At 41.8% G+C, this 20,749-nt stretch overlaps 1 protein-coding gene across 1 annotated transcript; it reads left to right on the forward strand.

Moving 5' to 3' along the window:
- The first annotated feature begins 3,544 nt into the window (after positions 1 to 3,544).
- On the forward strand, positions 3,545 to 19,848 carry ppap2d (phosphatidic acid phosphatase type 2D). Its single transcript, XM_046415637.1, has 6 exons — positions 3,545 to 4,420; positions 15,524 to 15,681; positions 15,793 to 16,079; positions 16,234 to 16,291; positions 17,993 to 18,169; positions 18,396 to 19,848. Exons 1-6 carry the CDS (start codon positions 4,213 to 4,215, stop codon positions 18,498 to 18,500), a joined length of 993 nt encoding a protein of 330 aa, XP_046271593.1. The 5' UTR covers positions 3,545 to 4,212; the 3' UTR covers positions 18,501 to 19,848.
- The last annotated feature ends 901 nt before the right edge of the window (positions 19,849 to 20,749 follow it).

A 20,749-nucleotide genomic window follows, 5' to 3' on the forward strand; every position in this document is an offset into this window, starting at 1 on the left:
TTAACACTGAGAAAGATTATATTACAATATACACAATATATTGTATAATACATGTGATTCCACATTCCCCATTGGGTGCACGATTCTACATCTTTAGCTGTTAAAAAGTATGTTGTAAACAGTATAGATCAGATCAAATATTATTCCTTCCCTCATCTCTCATCTGACATTGAAAGATAGTACAGGAAATGCACAAACAAAGTGTCACAAACAAATATGTAGTGGAACTCACAAAATGTCACGATTTGTCGTTTACTATTTTGCACTTCTTGAAAATTCCCACCTGCATCAAAGTTCTGGTTGAGGTCAGTCGATGTGGTTTCACTTTCTCCACTTGTAATTTGGGGAAAGTTTCATGGCAGCAAAACAGGATGGGCTTTGGTTCTGGTATGTGTCATCATACTGAATATAGGACTCAAAAACAAAATGAGACCTGTAGTGGGCTACCTGTATGACTGGCGGTGGGTATAATAATAACAAAAAATGACATTGTCTTGTTTCCTGACCTTAATACGCCACGGCTGAAGACTTTTTTTTTTATGTGTACTGCAAATCAAAATGATTTATTAGATAGTTAAACAATGGCAGACAGTACATATAATCTGAATTGGATGGTAATAGCGGAAGTGTGAAGAAGTGCATTTTTGAGAGTCAGCAGAATCCAGTTATGTGCACGATTAATTTGAGTGTGATGAAATACAGCAAACGGATATGCAGAAAAACACGTTTCAGAAACCTTTGTAGCTGTGTTCTGCATTCTCAGGGGATGTAATACTTTCCAAACAAAAGCCAAACTAAATAATGTAACGCTGAATGAATCATAGTTTCATTTCAGATCACAGAGGAAACGGTGGCTCTACATCATTCAAAATGACCTTTGATTCAGGTTTGGCGTGGGTGAGGATGGATACCTGTGATAACAGGTTACAATAACAGCAGAAACCGTGACAGGTAATATCAGAGAAGGCTGAAAAGTCAGATCAGAACTGTTTGAGGGAGATGACTCCAATATATACACAGTCATAGACTGGAAGTGACTCCAAAACATGTACTAAACAATACTCCAATAGTAGTAGCAATAGTAGAGATTTTCACAGCATAACCAGGCCTGTATCATATAATAAAGGTCTTAACTTGACACCCTTTAATACGTGTTAGGAAATTATTTAAAACCAGTAGAGCAGAAATTATTATGACTCCAGCCATTTTAAATCCACTCCTCGGTGACTGCTGTTGATAAACAGTGTGTTTACTTCCTCTGATTTTCTGGCCTAACTGATGATTTACAGCCATCTAGTGGATGGAAATCAATAATGCACATGACAGAGAGAACATGAGAATAGAAAATGTGAGGCTGTAAGACTAATTACAGTGTGCTTTACGCTTCATCACTCTTGGCCTACAGTGCACGTAAAACTGCAGCACTGCATGATACTAAAACACAGGTATGTTCTTTGCCTGTTTTCGTTACATCAGTGAAGAATTCCCCAAAGGTGAGACAGAAGTAAAAATACTGCTGTGATGAGGACACTTGTCTACGAACTTACCCAGGTGCTGAGTCACTATTGGACAGCAAACACGCTGGGTTAGAATGACCTAGCTCAAAGGGTTGGAAATTTAACCCAACATGTGGGTAGCTTAATCAACTCAGATATTGGGTTATTCTGACAGGAATGTCGGGTTACAGTAACCCAGAAAATGGGTGTGACCTTTTGACCCAATAATGGTTTACATTATCCTGTTTAGTTGGGTTTATTTGACCCATCAGTTATGTTGAATTATGTTATGCTCAAGTTTTTTTTTAGTTTGTTATTGGTTATAAACATCTAAGCCATTTAAAGAAGCAAATAAGTTTAAAGAATATAACACTGACAATTTTGAACAAATTACTTAGTACATCATCATTACTCACGTTGAACATCAATCACTACTATTTATTTTTTAAGTTTTTTTTTCAAGAGCCAAAACATTAGAAATTTACTCTCTACCAATGAGATGTAATGACAAAGAAATCTTGAATCTTCAATCTTAAATTTATTTAAAATGTATAAAACATATAAAAAGCAGTCATCATATACAAGAACAAATAGATAAAAATAGACAACAGAATGAACATTTAAATCAAACCATAAACCTGGGAACCCGGATTCCAAAATAACCAATGCCTGGGACACTGTTTCTTCACCTCCCAGGACGAGAACGTATGAGTAAGGTCAGCTGCTCTCTACATCCCGTAAGCATTCAACCATATTGATGCCAGTCTGCAATATTAAGAATGGAAATGACCTGCAATATATAGGTAAAGGGACTTTTACCTTTTTCTTTCCCTTTTTTTCTTTTCTTCATTTAGGGTTTGTGTTAACATCAATACACATTTTATCGGATGTTAGCCACAACAGTAGTCAGTGAGAGCTTACGTGCTGTTCTAAAACTTTGTTTAAATTCAGATTTTGATTTATTTTGTATGTTTTTCCTCACAATTTAATATTAACATTAGCAATTACATTATAAGTTTTGAAAGGAAAGAATGTAGTTTACTTTCAGAAAGAAATAAATGAGGCAGTGAGGTTTGGATTTGTTAGATTGACTTAAAATCTAAGTGTGAATGGCTCTGACCATTGGCAAGTTCAAGGTATCCAGCTCATAAAAGCAAAAAAGAAAGGAGCAGATGCGAAAATGGAAAAGAAAGCTATTTCATATTTTCCAGGTCATTCGCAGTTTTCATTGTCATTCATTCACTAGAGAAATAGGTAAACTATTTTCAATTTGGGGTAAAAACGACGATGAAAAGGTTGCAATCTGCACAAAAAGCCCCTTTAGATGTAACTCAGCGAAAATATGAAATGGGAAAATTACATCACGAGCTCAAATTATTTAACTAATTAGTCAAATGAGAGAGAAATTTTGACTAATCGAGAAAGTAATCACCAGAAAATAATCAGCAGTTGCAGCCCCTACATTCATGTGCAAACACAAACAACATCTGCCAAAGTCCTTGTTGAGAAACCTTTGAGAAGAGACGGAGCAGCTGTGCTTCGTCTTTACGCCAGGTGGCAGGAAAACACGTGGTGAGCAACTGACAACAACCAGGGGTCTATATCACCGAGTAATCAAAGGCCAATCACAGTCAACTGACTGATTTAAAATTATGTGTGACAAAATGCATTTCATAAGGTTTCAAAACTTCTCATTTGCATCCTAAGGGAAGGTATATAACATGTATACGATGTGTTTTGTCCGTATATTTTTCCATGTTTAGCTCATACTTTGGCAGACAGTCAAACAGCAGACATGTTAAAAGGCATAGATGGTTCAATACGTATGATCATAAAGCACAATAAAGCATAATAAACGATAACTGATTACCTCTTCTGCTCTGAATTAAATCGTTACTGAGATAATATTATTACTAATTGTCACATTAATGAAATAGCCCGTTGGTAGTTAAATCTGCGCTGTAATAGTGGAAAAGGGCAGGAGCTGTAACTGTGTGGGACGCGTCCTCATGGGGGTGGGCCAGTTTTATGGGACAGGAGACATCACACTGAACCAGACCAGTCACTGCACAGCTGTCGGGTCAGGTGGATCGAACATGTTGTGAGCTCCAACCTCAGCGTTTCACATTGATTTTGTTGTAGGTTTTCAGAATTACAAGTTGGTATCAATTGAACCGAAGAGCACCGGAAACAGCACGCGTTTTACACCAAAATTAATGTTCGACAGCTACTCGACCAAAGACGAGATTAACAGTCATCGAGAGAGGACTTTATTTTGAAATTTTAAACTGACGCTTTTGTTTTCCTTTAATGTATTCTTGACATAAACCTGAATGTTGTGTGTTCGGGACGTTTTGAGGGCACCGAGTACAACACGCTCATACTCAAAAGAAGCTGGATCACAAGTTTGACAGAGCTGAAGTTTGCTCGGATTTCCGTGTTCCCTCCTTTTTCCATTTGCCTTCTTCTCTCGCGTTTCAATGACAAACTTGTAACGTTACTTCAACTAGCGGTCGGTCGGTTGATTGATTGGTTGGTTGACCAGGGTCTGGTCTGCTGCTGTCAAACTTTAGTTGACATGGATTTGTTGCACCGACGACGGATGGACTGAAGCGGTTGGGAATTTTAATCATTCACCAGCTACCAGACAAACAAAAGAGACTCATTACAACTAGTTAAAAAAAACAAGTTGTCATTAACGCGGTCAGCTAAAGACATGCAGAAGTTCAATTCCACTGGTACCCACAGCAACACGCTGCCCCGGGACGCCGAGCTCCAGCTGCGGCTCGCTGACAGCGAAGAAACCAGGGAAGGGAAGGAGAACGGCGCCGGGAATCACTTCCTCCCCGAGCCTGAGGAGCAAAGCTCTTTATGCACCAAGAGGAAGATGCTTGTCGGGTTGGATGTATTATGTCTTTGTGTCGGTAAGAATAGGTCTAATTTAAAATTGGTCTTGGCCTCAGACAAAAGGGTTTTTTTTCTCTATAACTAGAGTTGAGCAACTCTAATTCCAATTTAAACACACCACTTGCCATTTTAAATATATAGTAACTTGCTTTAAATATTTTTAAAGGCTTTCACGCTGTCTGCCAGATTGTCTCTTAAGTGCACAGACGTGTCAACAACATCTTTGTAGATCATATTAACTTTTTTGGGGGGGAGGGAGGTTAGAAGGAGGATTTCACTGGGGGGGGTTTGTTAAAGTTAACGGAGCTGCAAAGCATTTTTCCAGAAGTCAAATGGAAACTATTCAAACAGGCTGAAAACTTTCTTCTCGTTCCCCCTCGGCGCACGTGGGGGCTCAGCTGGCAGGAGCGGAGTTGTCCCGGGAATTCATCTGTTCCCATGGAAACCGAAAGTTCCCGGGAGAAGAACGTGGGAATTGGGATAAAAACATGCTCCGAGCTTGTGTTCTCGTGCCGAGAAATACCTCTGTTCTCTGCAGGGTTAACGAGTGCCAGCCACAGATAATTAACAGAGCAAGGACTTTTAATTCAATAACATTAAGCAGCAGCTTTCACAAGGAGAAGTCTATGTATTCTTTTAGAAGTAACACTAATAGTAACACTAATTATATTATAACTGTGACAAGTGGGCCTCTAATATTTTTGTTAGGTAAAGAAGAATCCATATACCATGTGGGTTTTTCTTTTTAACGTTTTATTGCATGTTTTACATGTTTTAAAAAGTTGAAACAAAAGACGACTCACTATCATAATAAGATGACCTTTTGCTTAGTCTGAAAATCAAATGGAAATGGAGGAAGGCAAATGGCAAACAATATATATAGTTAATGAAAAATGTAGGGTAACATTAATCATGATCAGGACTATCGATCATATGGACACAGAAAATATCAGAGACCTTCATTTAATAATCAAAATGTAGATTTAATATAGAACAAAGTAACTGTCATTATATTATTAATTATATACCAGAATGAGAACATTATCATATATGATCATGTATGATCACAATTGCACATTCTCTCATTGTAAACTGATAGCTCAAAAGTTGTAATTTATTTGTTATCTGTTTTATTATTATCTGTAATAATGAGACTGAACTTTTTTTATTGGGAGATAAAGTTTACGTAGTTATACAAATGTACCAAGAAATGAGTTAATGGCATGTAAAATGTGTCCAAAGCAGAAGTTAAACTGTGTTGTTTGCGTTGACTTGTCAGCAGTATTTTAAAGATATACTGTAGCTTGTCCAAGTCACCTTGGTAGAATTGATCCATTTCTTTGGTACAAACTACAGTAATATATTTTAAGAGATGCTATATTTCTGTGTTTTCATGTGTAACAACCTTCAATGAATCTAATGACCGAATCTGTCTGCGAAATGTAGAGGAGCAAAAAGGAACAATAATCGCCTGACAAAATGGGAATACTTCAGCGAAATTGCAGTGCCACCAGTAGTAGAAATTCCAGTAGTATAATTATAATGGACTATTATAGGACTTGAGTAAAAGTACTTCATTACTTTCTATTGTTCAGTCAAGTGGTGACTTATGTGAAATCCTCTGAAATCCACTTTCACTTTGGCACCTGCTGTACTTGGCACTGTGATATTTAGTGCAGAGTGATGGAAAGACAGTTTCATGAGTTTCGTGTTGTCATCTTACGTGTTTATGGAAGGAGCATCGTGCTGTATGAATGAGTGATTATTCGAACCATGCAGCAAACATGAGAGATGTGGAACCCGTCTAGGCAGACCGACAGGTCTCAACCTTGCTGGCAGTTAAAGCATAGGAAGTAGCCCGGCAGACAAAACAACAGTGTGAGGCAGTTAGTTTCATCGCTGTGTTATTCTTAACCCCTGCAGGTATGCTATTAGCTGTTCACTCTGCTCACTTCGCAGCAGCTTTGTTTTGTACTTCGGAAGTGGCCAGCATCAGTCAGCACAAGGGAGGAAATGGTCTCTCTCAGTTCTCCTCCTAAGACACACACTGAGCACGCCACTTGCCTTCTCACAAAATTGCGTGCCCTGACCCTTCTTATCCCCCCTTCTGACTAGATTACAACACTGAGACTGAGTCACCGAGCCTCAAGCTAGACACAGCTGAGAGGATTTAGACAGTCAGTCTTGTGACTGAAATATTCTTTTGCAAATTAAATGGAGTTTACTATCTTGCTATTGATGTAACAATCAAAAAAGTCCTCATTTTATCATTCTCAGCATTATGAAAGTCCAAGTTTTTTTAAAGTTTGAGTCAGAATAAAGTGGATTTTTTCTCACCCAGTAGATGTAGTTTCTCTGAAGCTAAGATAAAAACAAGACATTGTTTTACAAACCACCTAAACTACAAGTGATAAATTGTTCAGTGTAAACCAAATGGGAACATAATAATAGAACAATATAACATATTGCCATGCCTATTCTTTCTGCTGGTAGAACTTATGAACTATAAGATTACTCCCGAATGTCTCATGGCATCCTGTCAGCCTTTGTCTGATGATCACCCATCAAATTGGTTATCAGCAGAAGTCTGACCTTGACTCATCTGTGGATGTCTGTCAGTGAATGCCATCATTTAGTGAAAATGAATTGGGCCCTTCTTCTAGCTAAACCCTCTGACAAACCCCATTTTCCCTTAAAATGCCATTATCTCCCTCAGACAGTTGACCCGCCGGCTTTATTCATCCTGTAAAGGAGCTCGTTCACTACTGTAACGGTGGAATTTTACCCTGAAGCATCCCATCCTAATTATGTTATCAGCAGAAGAAGAATTCCACAGTGATCTGAATTTTCACAGCCTCTGCATGTTTCAGACATAAAATTAGTGCAGCTTGGCACTGTGAATGAACTCTAATCTGTCTGCGGAATGTATAGATATTGAGGACGTAAAAAGAGGTTTTAACTCAGCTTACCTGATGAGACACTTACTCAAAATCAGACTTGTTGAACATTGTTGTACTCCAGTCATCAGACATGTTATTTGTGGGAATGTTCTGACATGCACATGAGGGAATGTCTCACAAAGATGGATTGTTCTGGTTCAGCTCAGTGTCAGTAAATTCCACCTAAGCTGAATTGCAGAATGCAAGTGTTTGCTTGTGTGTCTAAGTGTGTTCATGCATTTTTGGTGGGTCTGTAAGGGTTTGACCAGGGGGGCGCTGACAGAATCTGTGCCCTGTGGCTGCATCTGAGATCTAGCGTCCAGCCAACCAGAGGTCAGGAGGTGTCAGGTGTTTGTCATATCTGCCAGGCATGCAGGGGCAGGCCTCCCAGCCTATATTGCGGTTTACCTCCTGCACAGGTGGTCCTTACTCTCTCATCACCCCAATAAAGCCAGTTATTGACTCTCTTGAGAGTAATTGGAAAGTGATTGGAAGCAACACTTGAAAGCCCACTATTAACTTACACAGCTCAGAGGAATATTACATTGCCACTAGGCTTAATCTTCTTGTAGAGGTTAAATGCAAAATAGTTTCATACTGTGCTAGGAGACAAAAATGATTCACAGTGTAGATAAATTGCATGGATTTGTCTGTTTAAAACAGGAAAGTGAATGGTAAAGAGAGAGGCATAGGAAGAAAAATCTGGAATAAGCTGATGACTGTTGTGTGTGTGAGTGTGTGTGTTTTTGTTCTAGACGTGAAGCAGCATGCCAAGATGAGAGGACTGGTATCTACCTAAGGGATCTGAATTCTAAAAGGGCTCCCTCCTTCCAGCTTATCTCAGCTTTTAAACCCCCCCCCATTTCATCTCTTTTCTTCAAACAAACTCTATTTTGGGGCTGAGGGTGTAGCAAGGCATCCGTGTGTGTGTGTGTGTGTGTGTTTTATGTCTGCGTCTTGGGCGGGTGGCGAGTTTATCACAGAGGATCCCTGGTTCTGTTCTTTTGGCAGAGAAAGCTGCCAAGTGAGTGAGACAGCTAGAGGCCAGCACGTCACAGCATGTCAGCGTGCATAGGAATATTAAATTGTCTCCTTGCTGTGTGCGTTTATGTGTGTGTGCGTGCCCGTGAGTAAAAGTGTGGGCGTGGGTGTTTTTGTGTATGCGTCACCGTTGCTGCTAACGCGGACACCCTGCTACAACTGCCATGTGCGTGCTGCTTGTTGACAAATTCACCGGTTGTGTTTTGCTACATGCTTCAGGCCCTGTTCAAACACACTCTGAAGTTATGGAACACACTGGCGTCACTCTGCGGCTGACAGATGGAGAGCCATTAAAAATGGCTCAGTCAAATCATTAGCTAGTGGAAGAAGTGATTTTGCTTACTGTCCCTCGTTAGTGTAGTAATGCATCTCCTTTCCATTTGGCAGTGCAGAGGGTTTAGGAATCCATTAGCTGCACTCTTCCTGAGACAGTCTACATGGGCACATGTAATTCATTTTCCTTTGCCCATTAGTACACCAGAGCCAGCTCAGGCCTTAGAAATGTCTTATATGCCTCAAGTCTGAGGGGCAAGTGACAGCCTGAATGAGTGAATGGCCCCAGGAAACAGAGTGAGGTGTGTAAAGAGAGAAAAGTTTGAGGATCTACTGTAGGGGTCAGGGGTTAGGCCCAGGGGCGCCTGAGAGATCTTATCCACAGCTGTCTCTTCATGTCGTAGTGAGGAAGTAGGACTGAGAAGGATAGGAAGTGTTCAGACAGCAAATAGCTTCAAATGAACTTTTAATGAGGCAGCTGCAATCTTCTCCTCGATGGTGGTTCTGTAAGTGCCCACGGTGGTCCATAGGTATTAGCTGTAATGAGTGGATAAAGATGTGTGTAGCACTCGAATCCTCAGTCCTCATTAGTTGGAATGGATTTGGAAAGGCTTACCATCTACCTGAATCCGAATGCAGCCTGTAGCCTTGCATTTGCTTTTTCCAGAACTAATGACTTGTCCTCTTTTGTCTGGCACTCCCATAAGGAGACACAGCCCCTCCACCTCCAGCCCTCCCCCCACCCCCTTGGTGCCATAGCATGGTTTCTCATCATCAGGAGCATTTTATCATCTGCTGGAGCCTTCCCTCTCTTCATCCTCTCAAGCACCATTCTGAAGTTCCAGCAGCATGTTCTACTGCAAATCAAAACACATTGACAGAACGGCCTTGCAGCCCTCAACTCTTTCCATACCTACCACAATGAGGCTGCCCCGTGCCAAATACCTCCCCTGCAGTCTCAACCACAGCCCTGTGTCGTTCTCACATTGCAGACTGTCAACCCTCACCTCACTGTGCACACCCTTACCTTCACACTGCAAAAAGCATCAGAGAGCTCCTTTAAAGTTTCCAAAGTACATACCAGGGCGGCGGGTCCTTTATGTTCCTGCTGAATCAGACAGACAAACAGACAACCCACTTCAGACATCACCACTCATGCCCTGAACTCCAGAGCTGGGTTCCAGGAAGCAGGTTAGTGAAGTGTGGAGAGAACAGAAGCAGCTGTGGGAAGCATGTCTCCACTGGCCAGCTGTAACAGTCACAGCAGAGGGGGCAAGCAAGAGCTCTAATAGTGTGCTGGTGGAAGGTAAAGCAACATGAAGGCAGAAGGCAGGAGCTACCCTGTTCCCAAGAAATAACATGTGACTGTTTACACATGCTTAATTTTGCTCTTCATGAGTTTGGTAAATTTGCACATTAAAAGCTTGAATAAATATTTTGAATTTCAGCTAGTGAGGTATATTCATCTGGCTCTCTGTGCCTTTTTTGCATGCTCTGTTTTTTGAGCACTGCATCTTAAAGACAGGCCAAACCTATGAGCCTGTCAGTATCTACTTAAAGAGATGCTGATGATAGCAGATGGTTAACAAAGATCCAAGACTGTTGTGGCTCCTCAGTCCCTCTTTGTTCTTCACTGATTTGACTCTTTGTGCTGCCATCAGGGCAGACAAAACAGAACAGTGTCTCAGAATAATCTAGCCAATTATGGGAAAAGAAACGGATGTGTGTCAATGCAGGAGACCACCACTCAACCTTATCCCACCTCTCCACTACCTGGATTGGGCCACCAAGGATGAACAGGAAGAACCATCAAGGAGGACACTCTCACCCTCAGTGCTTTAATTGGGTTTGTGGCAGTTGGTTGAAAATCATAATCACAGCTTTGGCGTGAATGACTTCATCTCCTGTTAAATGTTAACATGCCCTACAGTACAACGGTGTGCTTGTGTGTGACTCTGTGTTCTTTTGTATGCTTGAACTTGTGTGATGGTGCATGTGGTCTCTTCCTGGTCTGCCTTTTCAAACAAAGACCTTTTTTATATCAGGTGAAATATAAAAGACTTGGCTTTGCCCTTAAATTACCTGACTCAAACTGAATAGTGATTAGATGAAAGAACAGAGCAAAGAAAGCAGCTTTGTGCAGTCAAAGTCATTATTACACAAATAATTGTACAAGTCCTCCCAGCCCAACTGAAGACAATTTATGAGCATGTTAGGCAGGCTGTCGCGCTGCTTCTTGTAATGTCGTTACTAGGGATTATCATGCTTGGAAAGATTCAAATTACAACATTTCAGTATTCGGTTCACTAGCTTTTTTTTTTCTTTTTTCTTTTTTCTCTTTTTTTTTTTTTTTGCAAGCTTGACTTGAAGGTAAAAAAGCAGCTTAAAATTAAGTTGGGAAACACTGGCACATGCGAGCTGGTGAGGGGGCCCAGCAAGGACCACCCCTGAATGGTACTGCAGCATGCTCAGCCCAGTCCTAAACTGCTGGCCATATGGACCTGTTGACAGGTCACTAATTGTCTGTCCTTCGGTTCTATCAGAGGGCAAATGTAGAACGAGGCTTGTACAGTCAAACGTTATTGGGTTTGATGATGCTGATGGACATTATTGTGGCTTGGATATAGCTTTAGGCAGCGTGTCATGCCAATCTATGAGAGTGTTTGTCCATCAGCAGCAGCCTCCACAGGAGTGAACAGGCTATTTGATTCAGTGCATGTCTTTATGGTTGTTTGCCTCTATCATGGTTTATTTGGTTGGTTAGTTTTTCTTCTAGGTGCCGGCGTGTTTTTTGGCAGTATTGTTTGGTTGTGTGTTACTCTATGTGGCCGCGGCTTTGGTTTGCTGGCATCCCAGTGTGGTTTTTATGTGTTTGTGAGTGTGTTGAGCCCGTATGTGTGTTGGGGGGTGTTCTGCTGGTTGAGGTGGGGTCGTGTTTACAGAGCGGGTCCCAGCAGAGCCCAGATCTCTGACCCTCACATTCCAGAACCACCACTAATCGCCTCCGTCTGCTTTTCTCTGCAGAGAAACCCTTGCTGCATCTCTCTTGGCTCCATCTCTTCAGTTTTCTCCCACCCCTTTATTATTGCCCTCATCCCCATTTGTCAGTTTTCTAGCCTTTCTGTCGTGAATTGTGTAGCCTAGTTTTTAGTTTGACGCTGTGTTGATCCGCAGATGTTTAGCAATATGACTGAAAACCATGTGGATAAGTAACTACCATTTGACTTCTTTTATTCTTTTTGTTTTTGCAATTTTTCTTTCTATTTGTTCTTGCTTTTGGTTGTTGTTGTTCTCCTTTCACAGTGAGCTCATTCTGGGCTGTGGTCATAGATGTGTAAATTAGAACCAGAACAGTTTCTCAGACTGAGGCACATATCCCCTCTGCTCTCATTCCTCCTCTTCTCCTTCCTCCCTGCCTCCCTCCCTCTCTTCTTCCCCCTTCTTTCTTTCTCTCCCTTTTGACGATTTGAAAGCATTCCTGCTTTGAGTGTCAGGCCCAGCGAGCAGTACCATTTTGGCCTGGCTGTGTGAGCCGACCCACTCCTCCGCCTCCTTTTGGGTCCCCTCGCAAGTGTTCCTGGCCTGGCTCTCTTTTGAGCATATCTTGGCCAGGTGCGGAGGTTTGCTCACAGCTGCGTGACAGATGATGTGAGGGTCTCTGCGTGTTTTTGTGTCTTGTTGTGAAAACTGTTTTAATGTAGTTGTAAAGCATAGAGGTTGACTGTGAGAAAAGTGCTTGTAATTTGTGAAGGATTGTGCAGGATACTGAATAGCGTTGCTTTGGGGTCTCTAGGGCTTTTGCTTTGTTTTTCAGATAAGTAATGAAGACTTTATGACAAAGCTCAAGTGTAGAGGTCAATTTGTTGGTTTTGATTTACTGAGATACATTGAAAATAGTCTATAGATTTCATGCAAATGGCGAAAGAAACCAAGCCATAAGTACTGGCAGGCCGAAGGTCATAAAATATACTGCTGCTGTCTGGCTCAGCACTTCATGGTTCCCATTAGTCCCCCATATGAATTGAAAATGATCCCTTAAGAAGTCAATGTCCCTACTATAACCATAGAGTGTCCTTAATGGATAATCTGTCCATTACCTCTCTGTCAATGCAGCAAAATATTGATTATTGACAGTGGACTGGCCATATTGTGGAATCTGATGAGGACACAGAGAAATCCTCTTAATGGATGGTATAGGAAGCAGTCAAAGGTTTCTATTTGCCACTGAATTGACCTGATTACATCCAAAGCAGATGTTTTTTGGTTTATGTTGCAATACTTGAGCGCATCCAACATGTGATTAAAAAACACATTTTAGAAAAAAAAATGCAGCATGTCTGAGCCTGTGTGAAAATGATTTAGAAAGCGCTGCCAGGGTTTCTTTCCTTTATCTGCTTTTGGACAGGAAAGACACTGTGGAAAAAAGTTTTCTTTTTAAATATTAAGAAGCAGAAGTGGTTATAAAGTCTGTAGATTTAAACTTTCATCATCATCATCACATTGATCTGAATCTTAATAATTCTGTTGCCCCAGGAGTCTTTTCAAGCCAGCAAAGAACTGTTGATTCAGTCTGTATATTGGATTTTTTTTTCAGTTAAAACATATTTAAAATGGAGTGACATGCACTATGACTAAATGGAAAAAAAAAAAATATACACAACCCTTCAGTTTGAACCAGAGATGAACCAGACCGTATCTCTGCAGGTCTCCACCAAGGTATGACATACAGATGACAGGATTATAATGAAGTGATGAAGAGATGCATGTCTATTTTATGCAGGTGGCAGAATGGAACCAGGAAACCCCTGGACCGGATAGTGCTTTTTACATAACAAAAAAAGGACATCCCCAAAGTATTTATCTGATGCTCAAACAATCCCAAGATAAATTAATGAGAATTACTTCAAGCAAGCAGGTTTTGTTTATAATATCCCTCCTCCTAAAGATACATAAAGAAAGTATGGTGGCAAAGCAATGTCTACAAAATTCAACATTATAAGACTGATACAATGTAAGTTTTGACTACAGAATTAATAGCAATCATTTGACGAGATTCAACTGGAATGTTATACAGCCAGGAATTCCTACCAGATAACACCAAAACTAGACAAGTAAATCCATTGTCACGAATACATATGTCTAAAAAAACCCCAGATAGAACCTGATACACCCATACACGTCATAATATTTGAATCATTGCATTACTGATATGAATTTACATAGGTGCGTGTGGGGAGACACCTGCAGACGTGGCGACTGAATGAGATGAGTGAGAGATCGAGGTCAGATGAGAGGTGTTTCCTATCTCCCTCTCTCTTCTTCAGTTATCTGCCTGCAACGTGTTTCCCCTCTCTCTCTCTCTCTCTCTCTCTCTCTCTCACACACACACTCTCTCTCTCTCCCTCCCTCCCTTTCTTACCAAGGCCTCTCTGAAAATATAGGCTGGCCTTTATCTGTGTTTTGTCTTTGTGTTAGGGCAGCACGACTTTAACTACAGGCCACTAACACACACTGTTTCAGCTAGAGTCACACAGCTGTTTAGAGTTGCCTATTTAGCTGTTTTCTTGCTGATAGCCTCAAACCTATAGATTATTTCCCTTGTTATCCTTGTTTATGAGTTCACTGAGGCTGACTGAGTGATATGAATGTTTTATTAGTGGAACATATGGCTGAGATAGTAAACCCACATAATAATGGCTCAAACTGAGACAAGGCCAATGGGGACAAATTTTAGCGTGCACCTAATTGCCTTTAGTGTTCTTTGTCAATAATTTTTCTTTATCTTATTTATTTATCATGCTTAAAAAAGTGTTTGCCTGCCAGTGCTTGTGGGTTTCAGTGTGTATTTGTGCATTATTCCTTTTGGCCTTATTTTGAGAGTGGATCCTGTGCACTACTTAGTCACGTAGTCTGAGAGATTCTCTGGCAAGAGCAACGTTTGGTCCTGGGTGCGTTCCAACCAACAAGCAGGCTGGGGATGACAGGAAGCGGCACGGAGGTTAATCATTAGTCCCATGTTCTCGCTGCATTCCATGGGGTGACAAAAGGACATGGGATATGGGACAAAGAAATGGAGCAGGCCACACAGGCTTTTACATGGCTATTGGTTATTAGTTTGAAGTACAAATTAGAATAAGAGCCAAAGTTAGCTAAGCCTTTTTTTTTTCTGGTGACACAAACACACCATCTCACTTTTAGCCATCAATGAAATGTTGCACAACTTTCAGCCAATCAACTTTTCAACCCACCCTTGCCAGGAAAACGGCCCATATTTACCTATTAAGGTGAGGACTGTATCAGGCTGTAAGGTTTGTTTGCTGAAGCTTGCCAGACCTTGGCCGCCTTTCACGTGATACAGAGTTCTTATAATTAGTAACCAGCCAGTAAACAGAACGAACATGTGTGTAGGACAATTATTAATGTAGGATGAGACAGATCAAACTAAAAGTCGCTGGAGCATGGTACCGTTGTTAAACAATACCTCACTTTTCCTACAGTGGGTTTATTCTCCTCTTCACTGAAATGTTCTCTGTAACATTTCCTCTAATCTTCTTCCTCCTTCCTCATCTTAATTCTCCACTGTCATGCTCATCTCCCTGTCTGTTTGTCTGTCTGCCTGTCATCTCCGCTTCTACGTGATCCTCTGGTGGAAGCAGCTATGTGTGGAATGCTTCATCCCCTTGGAATCTGGAAATCATGTCACCAGATGACTGACATGTGAGACAGGAGGATCTCTGTCTCTTTCTCTCTCATATCTTTGTTGCACACGCCATATGCTCACAGACATTCATCAAGCCATCTTTTGTTTTTTGTCTGCCTCCCCTCCTCTGCCCTCCCCTCCCCTCCTTCTCTCCCATGTTTCATCAGCCTCCATCCCATTCTTTGCATGTGAGTTGAAGGCAGTGACTCCGTACAGACGAGGCTTCTTCTGCGGAGACTCCAGCATCACCTATCCTTACGTGGACCGGGAGGCCATTCCTGACAGCCTGCTGATTGCTGGTGGTATAGCCATCACTGGCTTAACGGTAAGACTGTGTTAGCTGTTATGTATTTGCACAGCAAGTTGTCATCTCTTCTTGTGGTGTAATGGAGTATGTGTTTTTCAGTAAACAAGCATACCCATGTCCTATTTACAGATCGCGCTGGGTGAATGCTACCGGGTACGTTTCAGAGGTGTGCACTCACGGGCCTTTGTTCGAAACCTCTATATATCGTGCCTGTATAAGGAACTGGGAAGCTTCCTGTTTGGATGCTGTGTGGGTCAGTCTCTCACCAATATGGCCAAGTTAAGTGTGGGACGCCTACGACCCAACTTTCTGTCTGTCTGTAACATCACCTATGCATTCATCAACTGCACTCCGGGCAGCTACGTGTCACAAGTCAACTGCAGGCAGCCTGTTCTGAAGATGGTGGAGGAAGCAAGGTGTGTAGTGTGTTTGTGTGTGTGTGTGCATGAATGTTTTTGCTCAGAAATGATTTGGATTGTTTGCTGAAGGTGGGGTAAACAATAGCTTGGATCCTGCAGTTGTATATGTAATGTCTAACCTTCGGCATGTTTTATTGATGTTCTCTTTCAGAAAGTCTTTTTTTTCCGGCCATGCTTCCTTCGCAATGTACACCATGCTCTATCTGGCAGTAAGTCACATCTACTTGTAAACACACACACACACACACACACACGCACTCAAACTTCTGTGGACACAGACCATAACCGCTGACCCAAAAGTGCACCAACTGTGCCCAGCTAACTGGTCTTAAGTCTGCCCCCGAAAAGCAAAAGTCAATCCCCCACACACAAACATCTGGAATGTGACCTTCACTCTCACCTGAGCTTGTGTTGTATAATTACAGTATTTGGTTCTGTGTTTACAATGTTGGGATAATATTGCAGCTCTCACTTTTGTTTCTGTTATTCGAGACAGCACCAGTCCATAGAGGCCAGTAGCTCTCCGTGCAGCTATTAACCAGATAAGCTAATTAAACATGCGCAAACACACACAGAGACATGCGCTGTTAAATATATTCACACTTCCTTATCGTGAGGGAGGAGATCTTTGAGAGCAGCAATTCTCCAAAGGCACCCTGCTTCAAACTGAAAGAGATGGTGAGCTGTAGAGACAGGGAGAGGGGGAGAAAGGAGGGGGGAGTTAGAGAATAAGGGAGAATGTTTTCCACTGGGAACATGAATAGATGAAGAGACTACACAGACAGAGGAAGCCTTGTTGTGGGTCTCATTTAGAGGAGGAGGGTGGAAGGCTGAATATGGCTGCTGAGAGATCGACAGGCTTCTTTCAGCAAGAGACACCCTCTCATGCTCGACTCCCCCCAGCTGCCCCCCAATCTCTTCATCTTTCCTTTTCTTTCAGTCACACTGCACTGGGCAGTAGTTATGGGTGCATTGTGGGAGAGAAACGACAGTTAGAGGGAGACAAAAGCAAATTCCTGAATAAAAACTGCCCACATTCCTCATGCATTCTCCATCATTAATGCTTAAATTATAGTTTTAGGTAACTTAAAAATTATACTGTAAACAGTGAAATGAAGAGAGTACGTTTAAAGAGAGGAGAAAAGAAAATCACAGCCTCCCCTATTTGCACTTGTGCACTGCAGATGTCCAAATGAAAAGCACCTCCTCTCTGCTCTCTGACCAGAAAGAGATGGGCAAAGATGAGTAGGGGGAAACTGAATAAGGGGGATAAAAGGACAAAGTACTGAAGGAAAGAAGTGGTCTGGGAAAAACAAGGCCCTCAGTGTTCCTTTTTGCTCCTTTGTTTCTCCACAAACATACAGCCTTGCATGCAAGTTTGCTGTTAGCTAGCGTCTGAGCCGACTGTAGACGACCTGGAGAGATTGTGTCAGACCTGTAGCAACATGCCACCCGGACTGTGGCCAGCTGCTAGTGTTTAACGCAGGAACAGTGACACCTGCTCTAAGCTGGAGTAGGGAGAGGGAGAGAAGGACCCGGTGAGGGTCGGCCTCACCGCAGGAATGTAGGCCACGTGCTCCCCAGTGTTTGACGGGTCCAGACAGACCTCCAGCCACCTCATGAAAGCGTATCGTGCTCACCCTGTGACCCAATTTTTACAGACGCAAACATCCATTCTGCGCTGTGACGTTGATGCAGGAGATGAGGATGAACAAAAGGAGGAAACGGGGTTTAGATACTGTTAATGGACTCCTGCCAAGCTTCTCTTTCCCCTCTGGGTAGCACTAAAAACACAGGCACTGCCTTTGTTTTTGAAAGTTGAAGTATGTCAGACGTAATGCATACATTCACATCTCTTTTGTAATTATAAAGTAACAAGATAATAACAATATTTTTGTTCTTTCTTGCAGTTTTACCTTCAGGCACGGTTGTCATGGCGTGGAGCACGGCTGTTGCGCCCACTAATACAGTTCCTCTTAGTCATGATCGCCATATACACCGGCCTGACCCGCATCTCAGACTACCGTCACCACCCCTCTGACGTCCTCACAGGCTTCATCCAAGGGGGACTCACTGCATACTGGGTGGTATGTCGAAAATCACTGCTGTTGAAGTAATCTTGAAAAAACAGTTATCTCTGTCTTCGTAGGATTTGTTTCTCTCTGCTCTCTGTTGACTGAGTTAGTTTAAACAATAAGCTCTATTCCCCATTTTCCTCACTCTGAGCGCTCACGGTGTTTATAAACAGCAAATGATCGACGGTGTGTGTGGTCTGTGTATGTTTCCTGACATGATTTGTGTCTGTGCCTGTAGGCCTTCTACATCTCCTCCATGTTTAAGCCCTGCACCCGTCCAGACCTGTCTCCCACTACCATGTCCCTGGAGAGTCCACTGTCCAGCCAGCAAACTGTTTGTTAGCAGGCCACAGTTAGTCAATCCAGAACCAGAACCAGAAGACAAGAGATGGACTGCAGAAAGTCTGGGAGAATGTCAGACAACACGGGCGAGGAGCAGCGAGAGGAGAGAAACTTTAGTCTCTAAGAAAGAATATCATTCTAAGAGAAGGATATGACTAAAGAGTACAATCTAACACATGCTTGCTCTATTGGGCATACTGATACACACACAATCATACATTCACACACAATAATCCAGTATGTTCACACACTCACACATGTGAAACACAAGAAGCACATTTGACTGTGAGTCAAACCCGTCCAGTGAAAAAAAAAATGCATTGTAATATGACAGATATTTTTTTATATATGAAAATATATTTTTTAAGAGGATTATTTTAGAAGCTGCTAATGTTGATAGTTTCTGCTTTGAACTTGTGTTCTTCTGTGATGGAGGCTTTTGGTCAGTGCATTTAGTTTGCTTTTGAAGCAAGCAGAGCTGGTCACTCTTTGGTCTTGGGTGAAGGAGGAGGAGGAGGAGAAAACATCACCCAGCACCTGTGAACTGAGACCATCAGACCTCAGACGTAAAGACAGCTCTGTACCAAGTGACAGAAGTGGCAGTGATAAGGAACAAGCACTGGCTTCAACTTCTAACCATCTTTACCTTCAGTGGCCTGTTGTGCCATTGCTCTAATCACTATGACTAACCTGTACATAAGATAAAATAGCAGTATTTGTGCTGTGTTACAAAGTTATCATCCTTTTTTATGTACCCAGGGTAGTGATGTAATGATCTTTCTCCACCACTCCCACTTTTCTGTACTAACCACTTTGACTGCGTCTCAGAGGTGGAGGTTTGACTGAATTTTGTAACCTTTGACTTTTGCCCCCAGACTCTCTGAGCTGCACCTTGATTTATGCCACTCTGACAGGAGAGCCGGCATGGCTGCGACCCCAGCGGCCCTCCTGTGTATCTTTATTAATAGCACTTGAACGTACGTAATGGAACCTTTCTAATTACAATCAATATTATATATTTGATCACAGGTCTGAATAATCAGTGTTTATTTTTGTTAATGTCTGACTCATACACTATATTTGTTGTTTTTTTTCTTGAAATTATAATTATTCAAATTGAATGTAAATAGTTATTTCATTTTATAAACCACACAGAATTTCAAAAGTATTAGTTCCAATTTTGGACAGTTTTTACATGTTTATTAAGTGTTTGTATTTACGTTTGTGTCAATCAGGTACGAAGAGTTACTATTGTATCTGTTGTAACTACTAGACTGAGCCACAGATATTATCAGAAAGCTATATTTTTTGTGTTCCCAGTTATTGTTATTTGTTTTGTCTGTGAATGCCAGAAAGGCAGAAATAACCACTGTACTCAAAAAAAACAAAAAAGCAAAAAAAAAAACCAAACCAATAAAATGAATGTTGAATGTTTTTAACTTCTTCTGTGCTCTCTCACTTCATTTTCAGCAAACTGTAAACCCACAGTCCCCTTCAGGCCGATCTGGCAGATGCATATTTAATCTTAGTGTCACAATATTTATCCCATTCAGTTGTCTCTGGCTTCTCACAAGCAGAGTTGGTAAAATAAGCCATTTAGCCTTTTCTTATGTCATATTTTTTTAGAAACAAGAAACCAGACTCTGTGAGGAGGTAAAGAAATCTGGGATGAGACAAAATATAAACACTGAAATGATAAGTGATCTACCCTATTGTGTTTGGAAGCTTTCACTCCAGTGCTTTACTAATTTCATTCATTACTGCTTTCTCTCTCTCTCTCTCTCTCTCTCTCTCTCTCTCTCTCTCTCTCCCCCCCTTTCATCCCCTTCCTTGCTTTGCCTCTTCCCTGCTCTCAGTCCTTTTTGAGTGCAACGAAGCATGGTAGGCTGTTTCAGGGGGTCATGCTACCATGGAGATGCTTAGCCAGATACAGGTTGGGGCGTCTAAGGCATTTTCTTTCATTTCTTTCTTTCTCTCTCTCTCTCTCTCTCTCTCTTCAATCCACTTCCAGGCTGAGGGAGGAGAATAAAAAGCACCCCAGATCAGACAGAGAGGGAAAATGAGAGAAAGAGAAGGAGCTTCAGTAAAGACGAGCAGAAAAAGTGGTTCAGTAATGAAGGGAAGGAGTAATGGAGCAGTTGGCAGAACAGATGGGGTGGTAGATATGGGAGGGCGAGGGTGATGGGTGTGGGGTGTCGGGGTGGGGAGGAATGCGATCGCGGTTTTCGGGCCTGTTTTGTTTCATAATAC

This window comes from Scatophagus argus, chromosome 16 (assembly GCF_020382885.2).
Source record: "Scatophagus argus isolate fScaArg1 chromosome 16, fScaArg1.pri, whole genome shotgun sequence".
Lineage (NCBI taxonomy): Eukaryota > Metazoa > Chordata > Actinopteri > Scatophagidae > Scatophagus > Scatophagus argus.